General features: G+C 37.3%; 1 protein-coding gene across 4 annotated transcripts in view; it reads left to right on the top strand.

The window, feature by feature from the left end:
• Positions 1-15,194, top strand: part of Asb9 (ankyrin repeat and SOCS box containing 9) — a 33,753-nt gene that overhangs the window by 7,939 nt on the left and 10,620 nt on the right. For all 4 annotated transcript variants that reach the window (XM_046424335.2, XM_046424336.2, XM_046424338.2 and 1 more), the window contains 3 exons: positions 1,882-1,961; positions 13,074-13,181; positions 14,985-15,135. In XM_046424335.2, the coding sequence (XP_046280291.1) occupies positions 1,882-1,961; positions 13,074-13,181; positions 14,985-15,135 (339 nt within the window). The remainder of the gene's footprint in view (positions 1-1,881; positions 1,962-13,073; positions 13,182-14,984; positions 15,136-15,194) is intronic.

Raw genomic sequence — 15,194 nt, forward strand, 5'->3', positions numbered from 1 at the left:
ACGTGTTAAATGCAAAGTGTTCTTGCCTTCTCCTTCATGGCCTTTCAGTTTGCAAGGCATTAGTCACCACTCTGGTTCTCCAGGTTTCTTCAGCTTTTAGGAAGCTATGAGTTCTCAAGCAAGGCAGAACTGGTTTCAGACCATCCACCTTGCATGTATATCACATGTTTACCAAAGCAGGCAGAGCTGGCGCTTACACAAGCTCAGGCAAGTCTCTTCACACTCACTTCCTGCATCTGTTTGTTCTAGAAATCAGATGCAGCTTGAGATGAGAAAAAAAATCAGGTCTGTGCCTCATTAAGTACATCCACACTTAATTATAAGGTGAGATGAAAGCATTTAAAGTGTTAGGGTAGGGATAACAGGCTTTTTTTCCTATGTGGCTATTTGTTCCTCCTATATGACTATAAATTTGCTATTTTAAATAGCAACGATTATGGGATGTAATTGAGATTCTAATTTAGTGTTAGGGAAAGATAATAATTGTGGATAATATGTACTGAGCCATGGCTATGTATATTGCTGTCCTTACTTTACTAAAAAGGAAACTGAAGATCAGAACCTGTTCATGGGGCCCACTTTCAGAAGAGGTCAAGTGGGTCTGTATTCAGAGCTTTCTTTTAACCACACTGGCACACTGCTTTTGGAGGGTAAATAATATCCTTGTTTCAAGGTCTGATTTGTGCTTGATATTAGGACAGGAGGTAATCCATAAATAGATAAGGTTCTGTTTAGATTTGATTCCAAACCTAATGGTGTATGTAATTACATGATTACTACTATTAGTATATGGCACTGTTTGCTGAGATGCCAAAGTTTGCATTTCATGCAGGAAACTAAACTGGCAAACACAGCTTAACACACTAATGCTGGTAATTAGTGAAGCTCTCACTTAACTAAATGGGCCATTTGCCTTTGAGACCAGTGTGAAATGGAAGTACAGTCATCTATCATCCCAATCTGCCTCTTTAAAAAAATTTGTTGAATATCAAGGAGTGGGATGGTTGGATCATATGGTGGTAGATCAGGGGGAGAGAGAAGATGAGGGAAAGGGAAGGTACTGGGGAATGAGATTGATCAAATAAGGTTTTTTGCATGTTCCAATAGGGCATAATAGATTCCACTATTAGGTATTAGGTACAATTATAATGCATAAGTCAATCAATCAATAACAGCTCTGAAAACTTGTTGAATTAAAACTAATTTTATTTTAACTGATATGTAAAAATAAGAGTTGTAGATATTTATGGAGGAACCATGTGAAGGTTTGATATCTACATTGTGCAATGTTTAAGTTAGGTTATATGTCTATCTCCTCAGACATCATTTCTTTATGGTGAAAACTTTCAAAATCCTTTATTCTAGCTTTTGGAATATACTGTACACAATTGTTATCTACAATTATCCTCCTGTGCAGTAGCGCAGCAGAACTTCTTGTTCCTACCTACCTGTAACTTTATACATGTTGATCAACTTCTCCTTATCCTTCCCTCCCCACTTTTCCCTGGCCTCTGGTAGCCACTACTCTACTCTAAACTTCTATGAGATCAGTTTTTAGATTCCACGTGAGTGAGCTCATGTGGTACTTGTCTTTCTGGTATTTCCATGCCTGGATTATTTTCACCTAACATAATTATCTCCCAATCTGCCTCTTTTGGTCCCAGTTTGGGCTCTGACCATATAGTTCTTTAGTTATCCAGACATTTCAGATGTGTGCAAGAAACATCAATAGAGAAGTGCTGAAGACCTGTTGGGGATTTTTCTTGAGTGACTCCTATGCCTCCATTCAGGACCTGTTAGGCTCTAAATTGCTGGGTAAGAAGGAGCCTCCCAGTCTAAGTGCATTAGTAGGATGTGACCTGTTCCTCCCTTTTCATACAGATGTGGTGTCTGATTGGTCTCCTATGCATGAAGCTGCAATCCATGGACGTGTGCTGTCTCTGAGGAACCTCATCAGCCAGGTAGCTCTTTAAAAAAATGGTGAATAGTAAGCACATCCTATTGCTATGTCAAACTTAGAAAAAAGAAACTGTAGACTGATATTAAGATATGAATTTCCTATCGAGCCACATGAGGTGAATCTTGTTCTTTTTTTTCATTTTTCTTGGTTATTTTATCATTTCCTTCTTTGTTGGCTGGCATGATACCAGAGTTTAGTACAATGCTAAGCACACAGTAGGTATTGTGCTAAATATCTATTAAACGAGTAACTGGCAAGTAAGCACATTCAAGTTGCCTTCACTTTGTTCAATAATCTGTGTTCTTAAAAACTGTCGTGTAAAACAGGGATTCTCAATTGTGATGAGTTTATCCCTCTGGGGACGTTTGAGAATGTCTGGAGCTATTGTTGGTTGTCACAGTGGGATGGTGGTGATAATAGCATCTAGGGGGTAGAAACCAAGGATGCTGCTAACCATTCTACAGTGCACAAGACAGCCCTTCCCCTCAAAAATTATCCATCCCAGAATGTCAGTAATGCTAAGGTTGAAAATGTTTAATGTATAGTAAATGCTTGAAAATGTCTTTTAAAATATGTAGTCTTGTAGCCAAGGGGAGGGAGGAAAGGGGAGGGGACATGGGATAGGAAAGATGATGGAATGAGATGAACATCAATACCCTATGTATATGTATGACTGCAAATGTGGTGCAACTCTACATAGTGTACAACCAGAGGAATGAAAAGTTGTGCTCCATTTGTATACAATGCATTTCAAAGACATTTTAAGTTCTGTTAAATCCCCAGTTGACCGTGGCTCTGAACAGTTTGATTTTAGATTTTCTGCCTCTCCATTGTAATTTCCAGTGCACACTGATTTGGGTTTTGCTGGCTTGAAACTAATGGGAACCCACATAAAGATATTTTTAAGAAAATAGTTCAAGTCACCATTCAAAATCCCAATCACGTTTTTGTTCAGAAAGTTTTGTTCTCTAAAATTATACTGTATCTTTTAAGTTAGGAACTCTTAGTACCTTCTGTGCTATGGACCTCTTTGGTAATCTGACTAAGTCTATGCACCCCTTCTTTGAGTAAAGTTTTAAATGCATAAAACATAACACAGAGGAAATCTATCAAAATATTAAAACAAATTTGTGACATAACATGTAGGCTTTAAAGTAATTCATTAAAGAAGATCTAGTGGTGATTCTAATAACTATCATAATTTTTAAGTAGGATAAGCCTATATTTAGAGATATTTAAAATACATACCAATCTGGAAAGCAGTATGGAGATTTCTTAGAAAACCTGAAATGGAACCACCATTTGACCCAGCTATCTCACACCTTGGTCTATATTCAAAGTACTTAAAAAGGTCATACTACAGTGACACAGCCACTTCAATGTTTATAGCTGTACAATTCATAATAGCTAAACGGTGGCAGCAACCTAGATGCCCTCCAGTAGATGAATGGATAAAGAAGCTGGTGGTACATATACACAATGGAATATTACTCAGCATTAAAAGAGAATAAAAATATGACATTTTCAGGTAAATGGATGGATTTGGAGAATATCATGCTAAGTGAAGTAAGCCAACCCCCCAAAAACAAATGCCAAATGTTCTCTCTGATAAGTGGACGCTAATCCATAATGGGGTGTGTATGTGTGGGGAGAATGGAAAAACTTTGTTTGGACCAAGGGGATGCAGGAAAGGGGAGGGGACATGGGGGTAGGAAAGATGGTGGAATGAGATGAACATCATTAAACTAAGTGCATGTATGACTGCACATGTGGTGTGACTCTATATCGTGTACAACCAGAGGAATGAAAAGTTGTGCTACATTTGTATACGATGCATTGAAAAGCTTTCTGCTGTCATGTATAACTGATTAGAACTAATAAAAAATAAGTTAAATAAAAAATACATGCAAAAATCATAGTGCATAAAAATATCAGTGATTTCTATTGATCACAGTAGTATAAATTGTTTTTACTATTTTGATTTGTTATCTACATTCATTTATTGAAGGACATGTAGAATTTCAGGTAGAGGTTAGTGAAAATAAAAGTTCTTTTTTTTTAAAAAAATGCAATTTCATGGACCTAAATAGATTAAGAAATCCTCCTATAAGAAAAATAGTTTCTAAAGAAAAATTTTATACTATCCTAAGCCACTATCTTAAGCTGTCTTTCATAGCAGCAGCCTATTATAAGTAGAAATATAGATTATAACATAACTCTAGCAAAAATGTTAGTCTACTTCTCAGATAAAATGAAATATCAACTCTATTTTGATAGGATGAAAAATGATAATTTCAGCTTTTATATATTACTTGTTAAATTGGACAGACATTTATTTATATTCAGTTATTTATGTGTTTACTGAACATCAGCCAGAAGAATGTTTTTATCTAAGCTCTAGCACATTATTTGAGTGAGTTATCATCCTGGAGCCTCAATTTTGTCTTCACAAAGTAAACATTCTGATAACTACCTGCATCAGTGCACCTCAGAACTCAGCAACCACCCCAAAACTCAGTGGCATAATGTGGTAGTCATGATTTCTTGCTAATGAGTGTTTGGATTAGCAGGTCTAAGCTGGGCTTGACTGGGCTCTGCTCCAAGCTGTGGATTGGGTACAGCTCTGCTACACATTCTCTCTCATCCCTTACAGACTACTGATTACCTGAGGGATTATCTTTTTTGGCAAAAGGCTGGAGCAGAGCAGGGCAAGCCCAACCTTGCAAGAATACACTACTTCCAATCTTTGCTCATGGCAATGTGCTAATATCCCATTGGTTAAAACATCACATGACCTATCTCTAAAGTCAAGGCTTTAGAAAGTACATGTTTTGTTAATATGAGGTCATGAGAAGGATGTGAATGTGTTATACTGTCATAGGTGAGTAATGTCCTGAGAACCAAAATTCAATCTATTATGCTAACTTAAATCTAACTTAAATGGGCTTGACAAAATTTACTGAGGTGATATATGTAAATTATTTATTTCAGTTACAGCCATCACAAATATTATCTATTTTCTTTTTACAATCTACATGGCATTTTAGATATTCAAAGAATACTGAAAAGCATTTTTGGCAAACTGAAAAGATATTTTAGTAAGAGGAATAAGATAAGGCATTCAAATGAATATAAAACAAAGAAAAAATTATAAAAAATTCTCATTAGGTCCAAGAAAGGAAAAGCTAAATCTGTAGTTAGTCATTCTATATCATAGCTTATCATTCAAATGATTCAGGATGATTTTTTAAAAAGAATAAAAATGCTAGTCTAGGCCAGGCCTCATGCATTGGTATTTTCTTTTTTTTTTTAAAATTTTTTATTGTTGGTTGTTCAAAACATTACATAGTTCTTGATATATCATATTTCACACTTTGATTCAAGTGGGTTATGAACTCCCATTTTTACCCCGTATACAGATTGCAGAATCACATCAGTTACACATCCATTGATTTACATATTGCCATACTAGTGTCTGTTGTGTTCTGCTGCCTTTCCTATCCTCTACCATCCCCCCTCCCCTCCCCTCCCCTCCACTCTTCTCTCTCTACCCCCTCTACTGTCATTCATTTCTCCCCCTTGTATTATTTTTCCCCTTTCCCTCACTTCCTCTTGTATGTACTTTTGTATAACCCTGAGGGTCTCCTTCCATTTCCATGCAATTTCCCTTCTCTCTCCCTTTCCCTCCCACCTCTCATCCCTGTTTAGTGTTAATCTTCTTCTCATGCTCTTCGTCCCTACTCTGTTCCCAGTTACTCTCCTTATATCAAAGAAGACATTTGGCATTTGTTTTTTAGGGATTGGCTAGCTTCACTTAGCATAATCTGCTCTAATGCCATCCATTTCCCTGCAAATTCTATGATTTTGTCATTTTTTAATGCAGAGTAATACTCCATTGTGTATAAATGCCACATTTTTTTTAAAAGCTTCTCTGGAACAACTGGGTTAAGGGGTAAGAAAAGTTTATTTTGATAGTTGTAAGAGGGGGAGAAGCATTTGACACAAAAGGAGTATAGCATGAGAAAAAGAACAAAAATATCAATAAGTTGGATTTCATTAAAATTTACAACTTCATGAAAGGTCCATATTTAAAAAAGCAAGGAGGTGGGCTGGGGTTGTGGCGCGGTTGTAGAGCACTCGCCTAGCATGTGTGGGGCCCTGGGTTTGATCCTCAGCACCACATACAGGTAAATAAATAAAGGTATTGTGTCTATCTACAACTAAAAATATTTTTTAAAAGTGTATATTGTTATTAAAAAAGAAAAAGCAAGGAGGTTCTGGGTGTAGTGGCATATATCTATAATTCCAAGTGACTCAGGAGGCTGATGTGGGAGAATCACAAGTTCAAAGTCAGCCTCAGCAATTTAGTGAGGCCCTAAGCAACTTAGCGAGACCCTGCCTCAAAATGAAAAATAAAAGGACTGGGGGTGTGGCTCAGTGGTAAAGCACCTCTGGGTTTAATCCCCAGAACACTCCCTACCCCATCAAATATGAGGAGACAAGGTGTAGACCAGGAGTAAATATCTACAAATCTTTTTTTTTTTTTTTTTTTTTTTTTGTGGAGCTGGGGATCAAAACCACTAAAAATATTTTCAATCCTTTGAAATTCCTAATATAATTTACATTCAACATTAGATTTCACTGTCTAAAATCAATACAAACAAAAATAAAGGCAGGAATCCCAACAGAAAAATGAAAAAGAGACTTGAGATGGCAATTCATAATAGGGAATATCCAAATATTCAATAAATGTTGAACTGTGCTTTTTTTTTTTAATGGTTTTTAAATTGTTGATGGACATTTATTTATTTATTTATTTATACATGGTGCTGAGAATTGAACCCAGTGCCTCACACATGCCAGGCAAGTGCGCTACTGCTGAGCCCCAGCCCCAGCCCCTGTGCTTATTATTAGTTTGAGTAATATAAATTAAAAATTTGAGTTACTATTACTCTTTGTCCTCACTAGAAGGGTTAACTTTGAAGAGACTGATCATACCAAGTGTGTTAAAGATATGGAGCAACTAGAACTCTTTTTCTTTACCAGTGGGAGTGTAAATTTGTACAAACCACTTTGGGAGATTAGTACATAATATCTATTAAAGCTAAACATATTCCTGACTCAGCAATTCCATTTCTAGGTATGTACATAGTAGATATGATATGTGTATATATAAAAAGACAGGTACAGGTATATTCATACAGCCTTATTCATACGGCAAGTTAAAAAAAGTTGAAAACAACCCAAATGATTTTTTCTAAATAAATGACAGTAGAATGCATTACAATTCTTATTACATGTATACAGCACAATTTTTCATATCTCTGGTTGTATATGAAGTATGTTGACACCAATCCGTGTCTTCATACATGTACTTTGGATGATGATGCCTATCACATTCCACCATCCTTGCTAAGCCCCTGCCCCCTCCCTTTCTCTCCCTCCCCTCCACCCTATCTAAAATCAATAAAAAAGAAAGATATTTCACATATAGAAATGTTTGTTCAGCTGCTAACCATTTTCTAAAAGTAACAATTGATTTTTTTCATACTCATAAATTTTCTCTCTGGAACATGGGAATGAATGAATAGCATTTGTTTCTAAATTCTCTCAGATTTTCAAAAGCAGTATGAAGAATTTTTGTCTCATTACTTAGGAAGGATGCATTTGGTATAATTTGTTTGCTCAGAAGAAATTATTTTATATAAGAAAATGCAATGTTGCTATGGCAATACATCAGAAGAAATCACAAATAAAAAGCAATATGATATTTTAAAAAAGAAAACAACCCAAATGTCCATCAAATGTAAAATAATAATTATGGCATGTGATTTTGTTAGCTTTCTATGACTGTGACAAAATACCTGAAAAAAATGAATTTATAAGTAGGAGATGTTTGTTTTGCCTCATAGTTTCTGATGTTTCAGTGCACAGTCACTTGACTCTGTTGCTTTGGGTCTATGGCAGCAAAGTACATCATGGAAGAAGCCTGTGGTGGAGGAAACTGCTCATTTCGAGGTGACAAGGAAGCAGAAAAAGAGAGAGGAAGGGACAAGGGTTCCATTATTCCCTCTATGGGCAAGCCCCTTGTGACTTAGTTTCTTTCCACTAGGCCTGACCTCTTAAAGGCTCTACCACTTTCCAATACTGCCATAGACTGGGGATCAATCCTTTAAAACATGGGCTTTTGGAGGATATTCCAGATCTGAGCTATAGCAGTTATTGAATGAAATTGTATATAGCAGTGAAAATGAATGAATGAGTGAATCCAACCAATATGTTGAAATAAAAATAGCCAAGCACACTCATAAAAATTAATATTTCATGGGTCAATTAATATAATGGTCAAACCCACAGAAAACTCATTTATGGTCTAAGAAGTTAGTTTCATGAATATCTTTGGGGATGAGAGGTAGGTAGTAATTTGAATGAGGTATATGCAGCCTTCTGGTAATGCTTGTTTTCTTTACCTGTTTGGTGGTTATATAGGTATGTTTTCTTTATGATGATTCACTGAGATTTACACCTAGGATATGTGAACATTTTTATATGTATTGCATGCCAATAAAAATTATTTAAAAACAACAATGGTGATTTGTTAGGTCGACAGAAAGCAATCAAGCTACCACTTGGCTATATCAGTGACCTTTTTGTCTCAAGACTGAACATTAGAATCCCCTTGGGCTGTGGGGGCCCTTAGAAATACTGATGACTGAATTCATCCTCTTTTGATTCTATTGCAATTGCTCTGGAATGGAGCCTGGATATCACGACATTTCTAAAGCTCCTCAGGTGATTCCTTTTTCAGTAATGTCTCACCACAAGCAAATGATGAGGATTGGCTTTTCAGCAACTAGAATAAAACTCCTGATCCTGCCCCCTGTGATTCTCAAAGGACTAAGTCACTATCAGGGTGGAAATAAGGAAAGATAACTGGCAATGTGATACAGTACATCTTTAGGATATGGCAGCTGATTGAAGGCTAAGTGACAAAGAAGAACAAATTTCAGATAATAAATGCCTGGAAGTCCTGAGTGCTAAATTTTTCATACATCATTTTTAGTCTTCATAATCATCTTTTAAGACAAGTACACTTCCCATTTTACAGAAAAATAATTGAGGATCAGGGAGATAAGTAACTAACCTAAGGTCACACCACTTGCTTGGTGATGGTGCTAACATTTGAACTTGGGAATTGGGAATCATTCTGCCATCCTCCCTCCTGAGGCCTCAGTTCTAGGTTATTAAACAAGATGATGGAGCAGGCAAGAGAATCGTGGTTGGCAAAATGGAGCTTTCATTCAGGTTGGCAAAGGCTGAGTTTGTTGCTAGCTGGGTCTCAAGATAGTTATGTCTTAGCACGGAAATAGAAAATGTACCATGGGTGGAGATTTAGATTTGACGGTAAGTTTGTGTGTACGTGTGTGGGGGGTGTTGTGGGAGAGAGGGGAAGAGGGAGAGAGTCAGTACTGAGAAAAAAGAAAAAGATTAGAGTGTAGCAGGAAATGAGGGTCAGGACACCGAGATCTGGAAGCAATATTTTTTTAGTGGTGCCATGGCCCAAAGGGATGACTCCCAAAGTCTGAGCCACAAGCATGGCCAGGCTTTTGCTTTTATACATAAGCACGTTTTGGGTACATCAAGGCAACAGAGTCGGTGCACTCCTATTGGAGGGTGCAGTCTACATTCCTTATATGGGTACAAGCTTGTCAATAGCCTAGGGACTCTTAGGTCATACAGCTTAGGGACTCTTGACTGCACTGAGCCTAAAGGGGGATTGATCTGTCCCTACTACATTGTTCCTGCTTCTGCTACAGTGGTTATCTGTTACAGGTACCTGTTAGCTACTGCCAGCCCTATGGTTAAATGTCAGTATGCAGAGCTGCTGTGTGTCAATGTGCAAAACCACAGCCTGTTAGCTCTTAAACTGCTAATGTTTCCATTCTGTTCTACCACAAGAAGGAAAGGTCGGAGTCAGTCAAAGAGAGAAAAAAGGTCATCAGGGGTTGAAAATCAGATAGAGCTGGATTTTGAAAGTCAGAGGAGAGGTTTCATGAGATCAACATGAATATGTAGCAAATTCAGAGGTGAAAGGAGGAGAAGGACAGAATATTGCATATTTGGTTTGATAAAGAAGAAGTCACTGGCCAGGTGCGGGGATGGGGGGTGCAAACCCATAATCCCAGCAGCCTGGGAGGCTGAGGCAGGAAGATCATGAGTTCAAAACCAGCTTCAGCAACTTAGGCCCTAAGCAACTTAGCAAGACCACACAGAGTCTCAAACTATAAAAAAGGACTGGGGATGCAGGTCAGTGGTTAAGCACCCCTGACTTCAATCCCTGGTACCAAAATCAAAACAAAAAATAAAAACAACAAAAAAGAAGCCACTGGAGATATTTAAAAGCCATTTCGACAGGATTGCATGGGTAGAAGATGAGAGAATGAATGGGAAAAAGGAGAGACAATGGGCATAAGCAAGTTTTGAAAAAAAAAGGGAGAGTGAAGGGAAGAAGGGCATAGAATGGTAGCTTGGCAGAGGGTTGGGACTGACAGAAGGGAAGAATTCGAAAATAAAAGGAAGGTGTGCCAGAAGGGAGAGAGCTGGGAAATGAATGCATGTGAGAAGGTGGATGACAGAAGGTCATGGACATAGGTCTTGGGCATTGAAAAGGCACTGGCTGTCAGGGTGAATTCATATATTTCTTCTTCAAAGAAAGGAGCAAAGAAAAAGAAAATAGGAGAAATGTGGAGAGATTTTAAGGATGGATAGAAGGGGCCTGTAGGAAACTCACATCAAATGGCTGTGACCACCTTGGTAAAGTAGGAGGGGAATGATGTTTTCTGTGCATGTGACCGAGACAGGTATTCATGATCTTCCTTTCTGTGGTAACTGTGGATGGGGAAAAAATCCTAATCATCTTTGTGGTCGGTTGGTTCAGTGTCGGTGAGCATAAGAATTTTGGGGCTTGGACAGAAAGTTGCCAGGTCCCAAACAGTTTATTTCCTCTGCGTGCCCTGACATTGTATAGATCTAAGAACCCACCCAAAAGACCTTCTGATCATAGGCTGAGATTAGGTGACATTTGATAATCATTGAGGAGCTCACAGGTCAGAGGTGTGCAAGCCAGCCAGGTGGAAACTCACTTTATGCTTTCCCTCATTATTCTTAGTTGTATATTTGTGATTATTAATAAGCACTAACTAGGAAAACCCTGTGTCAGATTGTGCAGACTTGGCTGGGTGGGATTAGAAGGAATCTTCTTTCAAATTCCACATGCTAGTTGAAGGTGGCAACTGCATGGTTCTGGAGGTGATGTGGCTCTCATGGTCACTCCTTGCTTGCTTTGCCTTGATGACCCATTGTGTACCTTTTCTTATGGGCCACTCTTCTTGTGATTGTCCTTTACCTGAGTGTTGTGCCTGGACCTGTCTTCCAACCATTTGTATCTGATACCCTCACATAATTTTTGCCTCATGTGGACATTATACCCTCTTTTGTTGCATCGATGAAACTACTTTTTAAAAGTCTGTAAAAAATTTCCCTGCCTAACTGGGCAGTTAAGTCAAGTATGAATAGTAAAGTAAGAAATGATGTATTCTTTTCTTTTATCAAGACCAGAGTTGGCAATTTTCCCATAAAGAACCAGATAGTAATATTTTAGACTTTGCAACTAATTTCTGTTTTAACTACCTTGTTCTGCTGTTGTAGTACAAAAGCTGTCACAGACAATATGACAATGAGTGGGCAGGGCTGTGTTCTGGTAAAACTTTAACACTGAAGTAATTTGGATGTATCACAAAGTATTCTTTTGATTTCTTTTCAGCCATTTAAAATACAAAAATCATTCTTAGTTACTGCCCTATACAAAAAAAATAGACTGTGGACTATTTTGACTCATGAATTGTTGTTTTGCTCATCCCTTTGTTAAAACCAAGACAGAGCTAGGAAGGCCAAGAACAAAAGTAAATGTCATCAGGGAACAGAATTTTGGTTTCTTTTGAGAAGAAAAATTGGATAAAAGTGGTATTTTTATCACATACATTATTGAATCTGGTTTATTACTAAATATAGTGGTTATATTTTCAAGAAAGATTTTATTAGTTAATAGGTACATTTTAATTTCCTAAAGCAATAAAGCACATTTATGTTTCCTAAAAGACACATGTAGTATATTCTGTGTTCACTTGCAGTTTCCTTGTAATTTGTGCTACAAGAAAGAGACACTGGTTAACTTGTTAGAATTTCATAATTGCTTGTTAAACCTAGCAATTTAGGATATGCTAACTTGAAAACTTTTAATTTGAGAAGTAGAGCAAGCAAACTAACTTAAACACATATGTGCAATTTAAGAAATGGTAATGGTAATGAGAATTTTGCCATGTGACTGCCCCCCCCCAGGTCAAGAAATGGAAAAAATAGCACATTGCTGGCTCCCCCAAAGGACCACCTACCCCATTGCTCCCCTTGCGCTTTCTCTCTTCCACAGAAGTAACCATATCCTAACTTCCTTGCTTTGTTAAGGTTTTATTTTCTATGTTTGTATTCTGAAACAATATAGGTTAGGTGTGCCTTATTTTGAATTTTATGTTAATGCAGTCATTCAGTACATCTCATATTGGGTCTTTTCTTCTTTTGCTCAATATTATTTTCATAGGCATCATCCTTGCAGTTGTTTGCAGTTATAATTTGTTCAGTACAATATTGCATAGAATGATTGTATGCAAGTTTATTAATCCACTTTACTATTGATGGCCATTTCGTTGTTTGTAGTTTTGAGCTACCATGCTGTTGTGAACTTTCTTGTATATTTATCTAGGTATATATTTCTATAGTGGACATAACTTAGAGTGAAATTGCTGGTTTGTAGACATGTGTCTCATCAACTGGAACAGATACTGCCAAACCGTTTCCCTTAACGATTGTATCATATTATATTTGCAGGGCAGTTTCTTCTTCTTCTTTTTTTTACATCATTATCAACACCTTAATGTAGTGTGTGACAGTACCAGACTTTGAGAAGAATTGTCATATAAGTACTGGAATCATGGCTGAAAACTAACCCCAGGGCATTGTTGTTTTGCACTTCTTACTCTTCTCATTTCTGCTGTGCCAGGGGTGGCCTGTGAACCTCACCACTGCAGATCGTGTGTCTCCACTCCATGAAGCCTGTCTTGGAGGTCACCTGCCTTGTGCAAATATTTTAATAAAGCATGGAGCTGAGGTAAGTGCAGGTCAAATAATATCTTAGAGACAAATATTATCTAAGAATGAAAAATGACAGTTTCTACCCCTTCTGAATAATTTCTAGCACTTTTGATGAGCCTGGTTTGAAACATGAAGAGTGGTGTTTTGAAGAGTTATTATGTCCATCAAACTTGTTCATTGTAGTGAAAGGTGAAATACTGAATTGTTTGCTGCAAAGTCATGCTTAGAGTTTCTAGCATTTTCTTATCACCCACTGCTAATAAATAGCTGCTATATTTCTGCTTTCATTAATGTGGGTGGAGCATAGTAAAGTATTGTAGAAAGCATAAAATGTTTGGTTGAGATGGCTGGGGAGATGGAAAAATCTCTGTGTGGTCTCTCATACTTTAGTAAGCAGCCTCAGCTTCTGCACATGGTAGCAGGGATTGCAAGAATAGCAAAGAAGAGCAGGCTCTTTCTACATAATATTGGCTACTGTCTTATTGGCCAAAGTGATTCACATGAGTAAGCCTAGATTCAAAGATTGGAAAAATAGTCTCCATCTTGTGATGGGAGGAGTTGCAAAGGGATATGCATAGTAGGATAGGGAGAATCTGGGGCTATTCTTACAAACCACCACAATAAAATAAGTATTAACACTAAGATGGTTGTTGGGAGCACAAAGAAGTGTTTTGTTTCTCTTATGTATTTCTTTTGGGAAGAGAGGGAGTCAAAAGAGGCTTCCTACAGAAAATGATATCTAAGTTGACAGTTACAGTACCTGTTGGAATTAGTCAGCTGAATAATGGGTTAGGGGAAATGATAGGCTTTTCCATCTACTGGGAACAGCAAATACAAAGGTTTGGAAGTGAAAGTGAGCAAATTTTTGACTCATTCCTAATGGTGGGAGAGTAAAACACAAGCCACCTTATTGTCTTGAAATTATAGAGAGCCAGAGGTGAGTGCATCATCTGATTTATATCTGGGTTAGGGAAACTTATACAAAACTTGGAAAGAGGACCAGGGCTGAGGTGAAGTAAGAGAGGCATCTATGGTGCAAACTTCATAGAAGCTCTTACTCTAGGGTCTTGGGCAACACTAAGAGTGAACATCTTAAAATTTGTACTCTGCATTTTTGTACCTCATTAAGATCCTGGCTTTGCTTGTAAATACAACGTGAGAATAAATTCATTGCTTTCACAGTGTCATTTTTTAACAGAATCATCAAATGATTATTTAGTGATATAGAAGAATGTGTCTGCATTTGGCTTTGCTATTTTCTTTTTGATTGTAGCCCAAACATTAATCTGTAAATTTCTGTCTTTTTTCTAACATTATAAAAGATCACCACAAAGATTATAGTTTTATGGTTTTTAGAGCATTAGCTAGTTTTGTATTTATTAGCAAATATGTTTCAGCAGTCTATTGACTGACTATATAAATTCTTTGAACCAACCTTACTTACCATCTTACTGGTTCCCTTGTCAGTGAATGGGTTGAATAAAATCCTTGGTCTGTGTTAACTCTATATTTATATGAAAATCATGTTTTTACATTATTAAAAATTACTTTCTAACAATTTTAGAAGACTACTGTGGTCACTGTGAGGAAATTGGATTAGTCCAGGATGAAAGTTTAAAATAAGATAAGTTTGGAAACTGAAAATCACTAACAAAGTTCATGTTCTTGGGAAGGGCATGGAGGAGAAAGAACCTTCAGTAACATTCTTTCTGTTTTGCATTTGGTGTCTCATTTAGTTTTTCATAACAACCTTCTAGAATTTGTTATTTTCCTCCCCATTTTATAGCTGTGTGTAGCCTAGAGCTTTTTGTCCCCTTAGGTGAATGGCATGACTACAGACTGGCATACTCCCTTATTTAATGCTTGTATCAGTGGCAGCCAGGACTGTGTGAATTTGCTTCTGCAGCATGGAGCCAGCCCCCATCCTGAGAGTGATCTCGCATCGCCCATCCACGAGGCTGCTAAAAGAGGTAAATCTGTTGAGAATTTTAGGTTTTCCACCAAGTTTTTCAAGAAGCATCTTACTGTT

Source organism: Marmota monax, unplaced genomic scaffold (genome assembly GCF_021218885.2).
Source record: "Marmota monax isolate L192 unplaced genomic scaffold, Marmota_monax_Labrador192_F-V1.1 WCK01_AAM20220418_F8-fsc00089, whole genome shotgun sequence".
NCBI classification, from domain to species: domain Eukaryota; kingdom Metazoa; phylum Chordata; class Mammalia; order Rodentia; family Sciuridae; genus Marmota; species Marmota monax.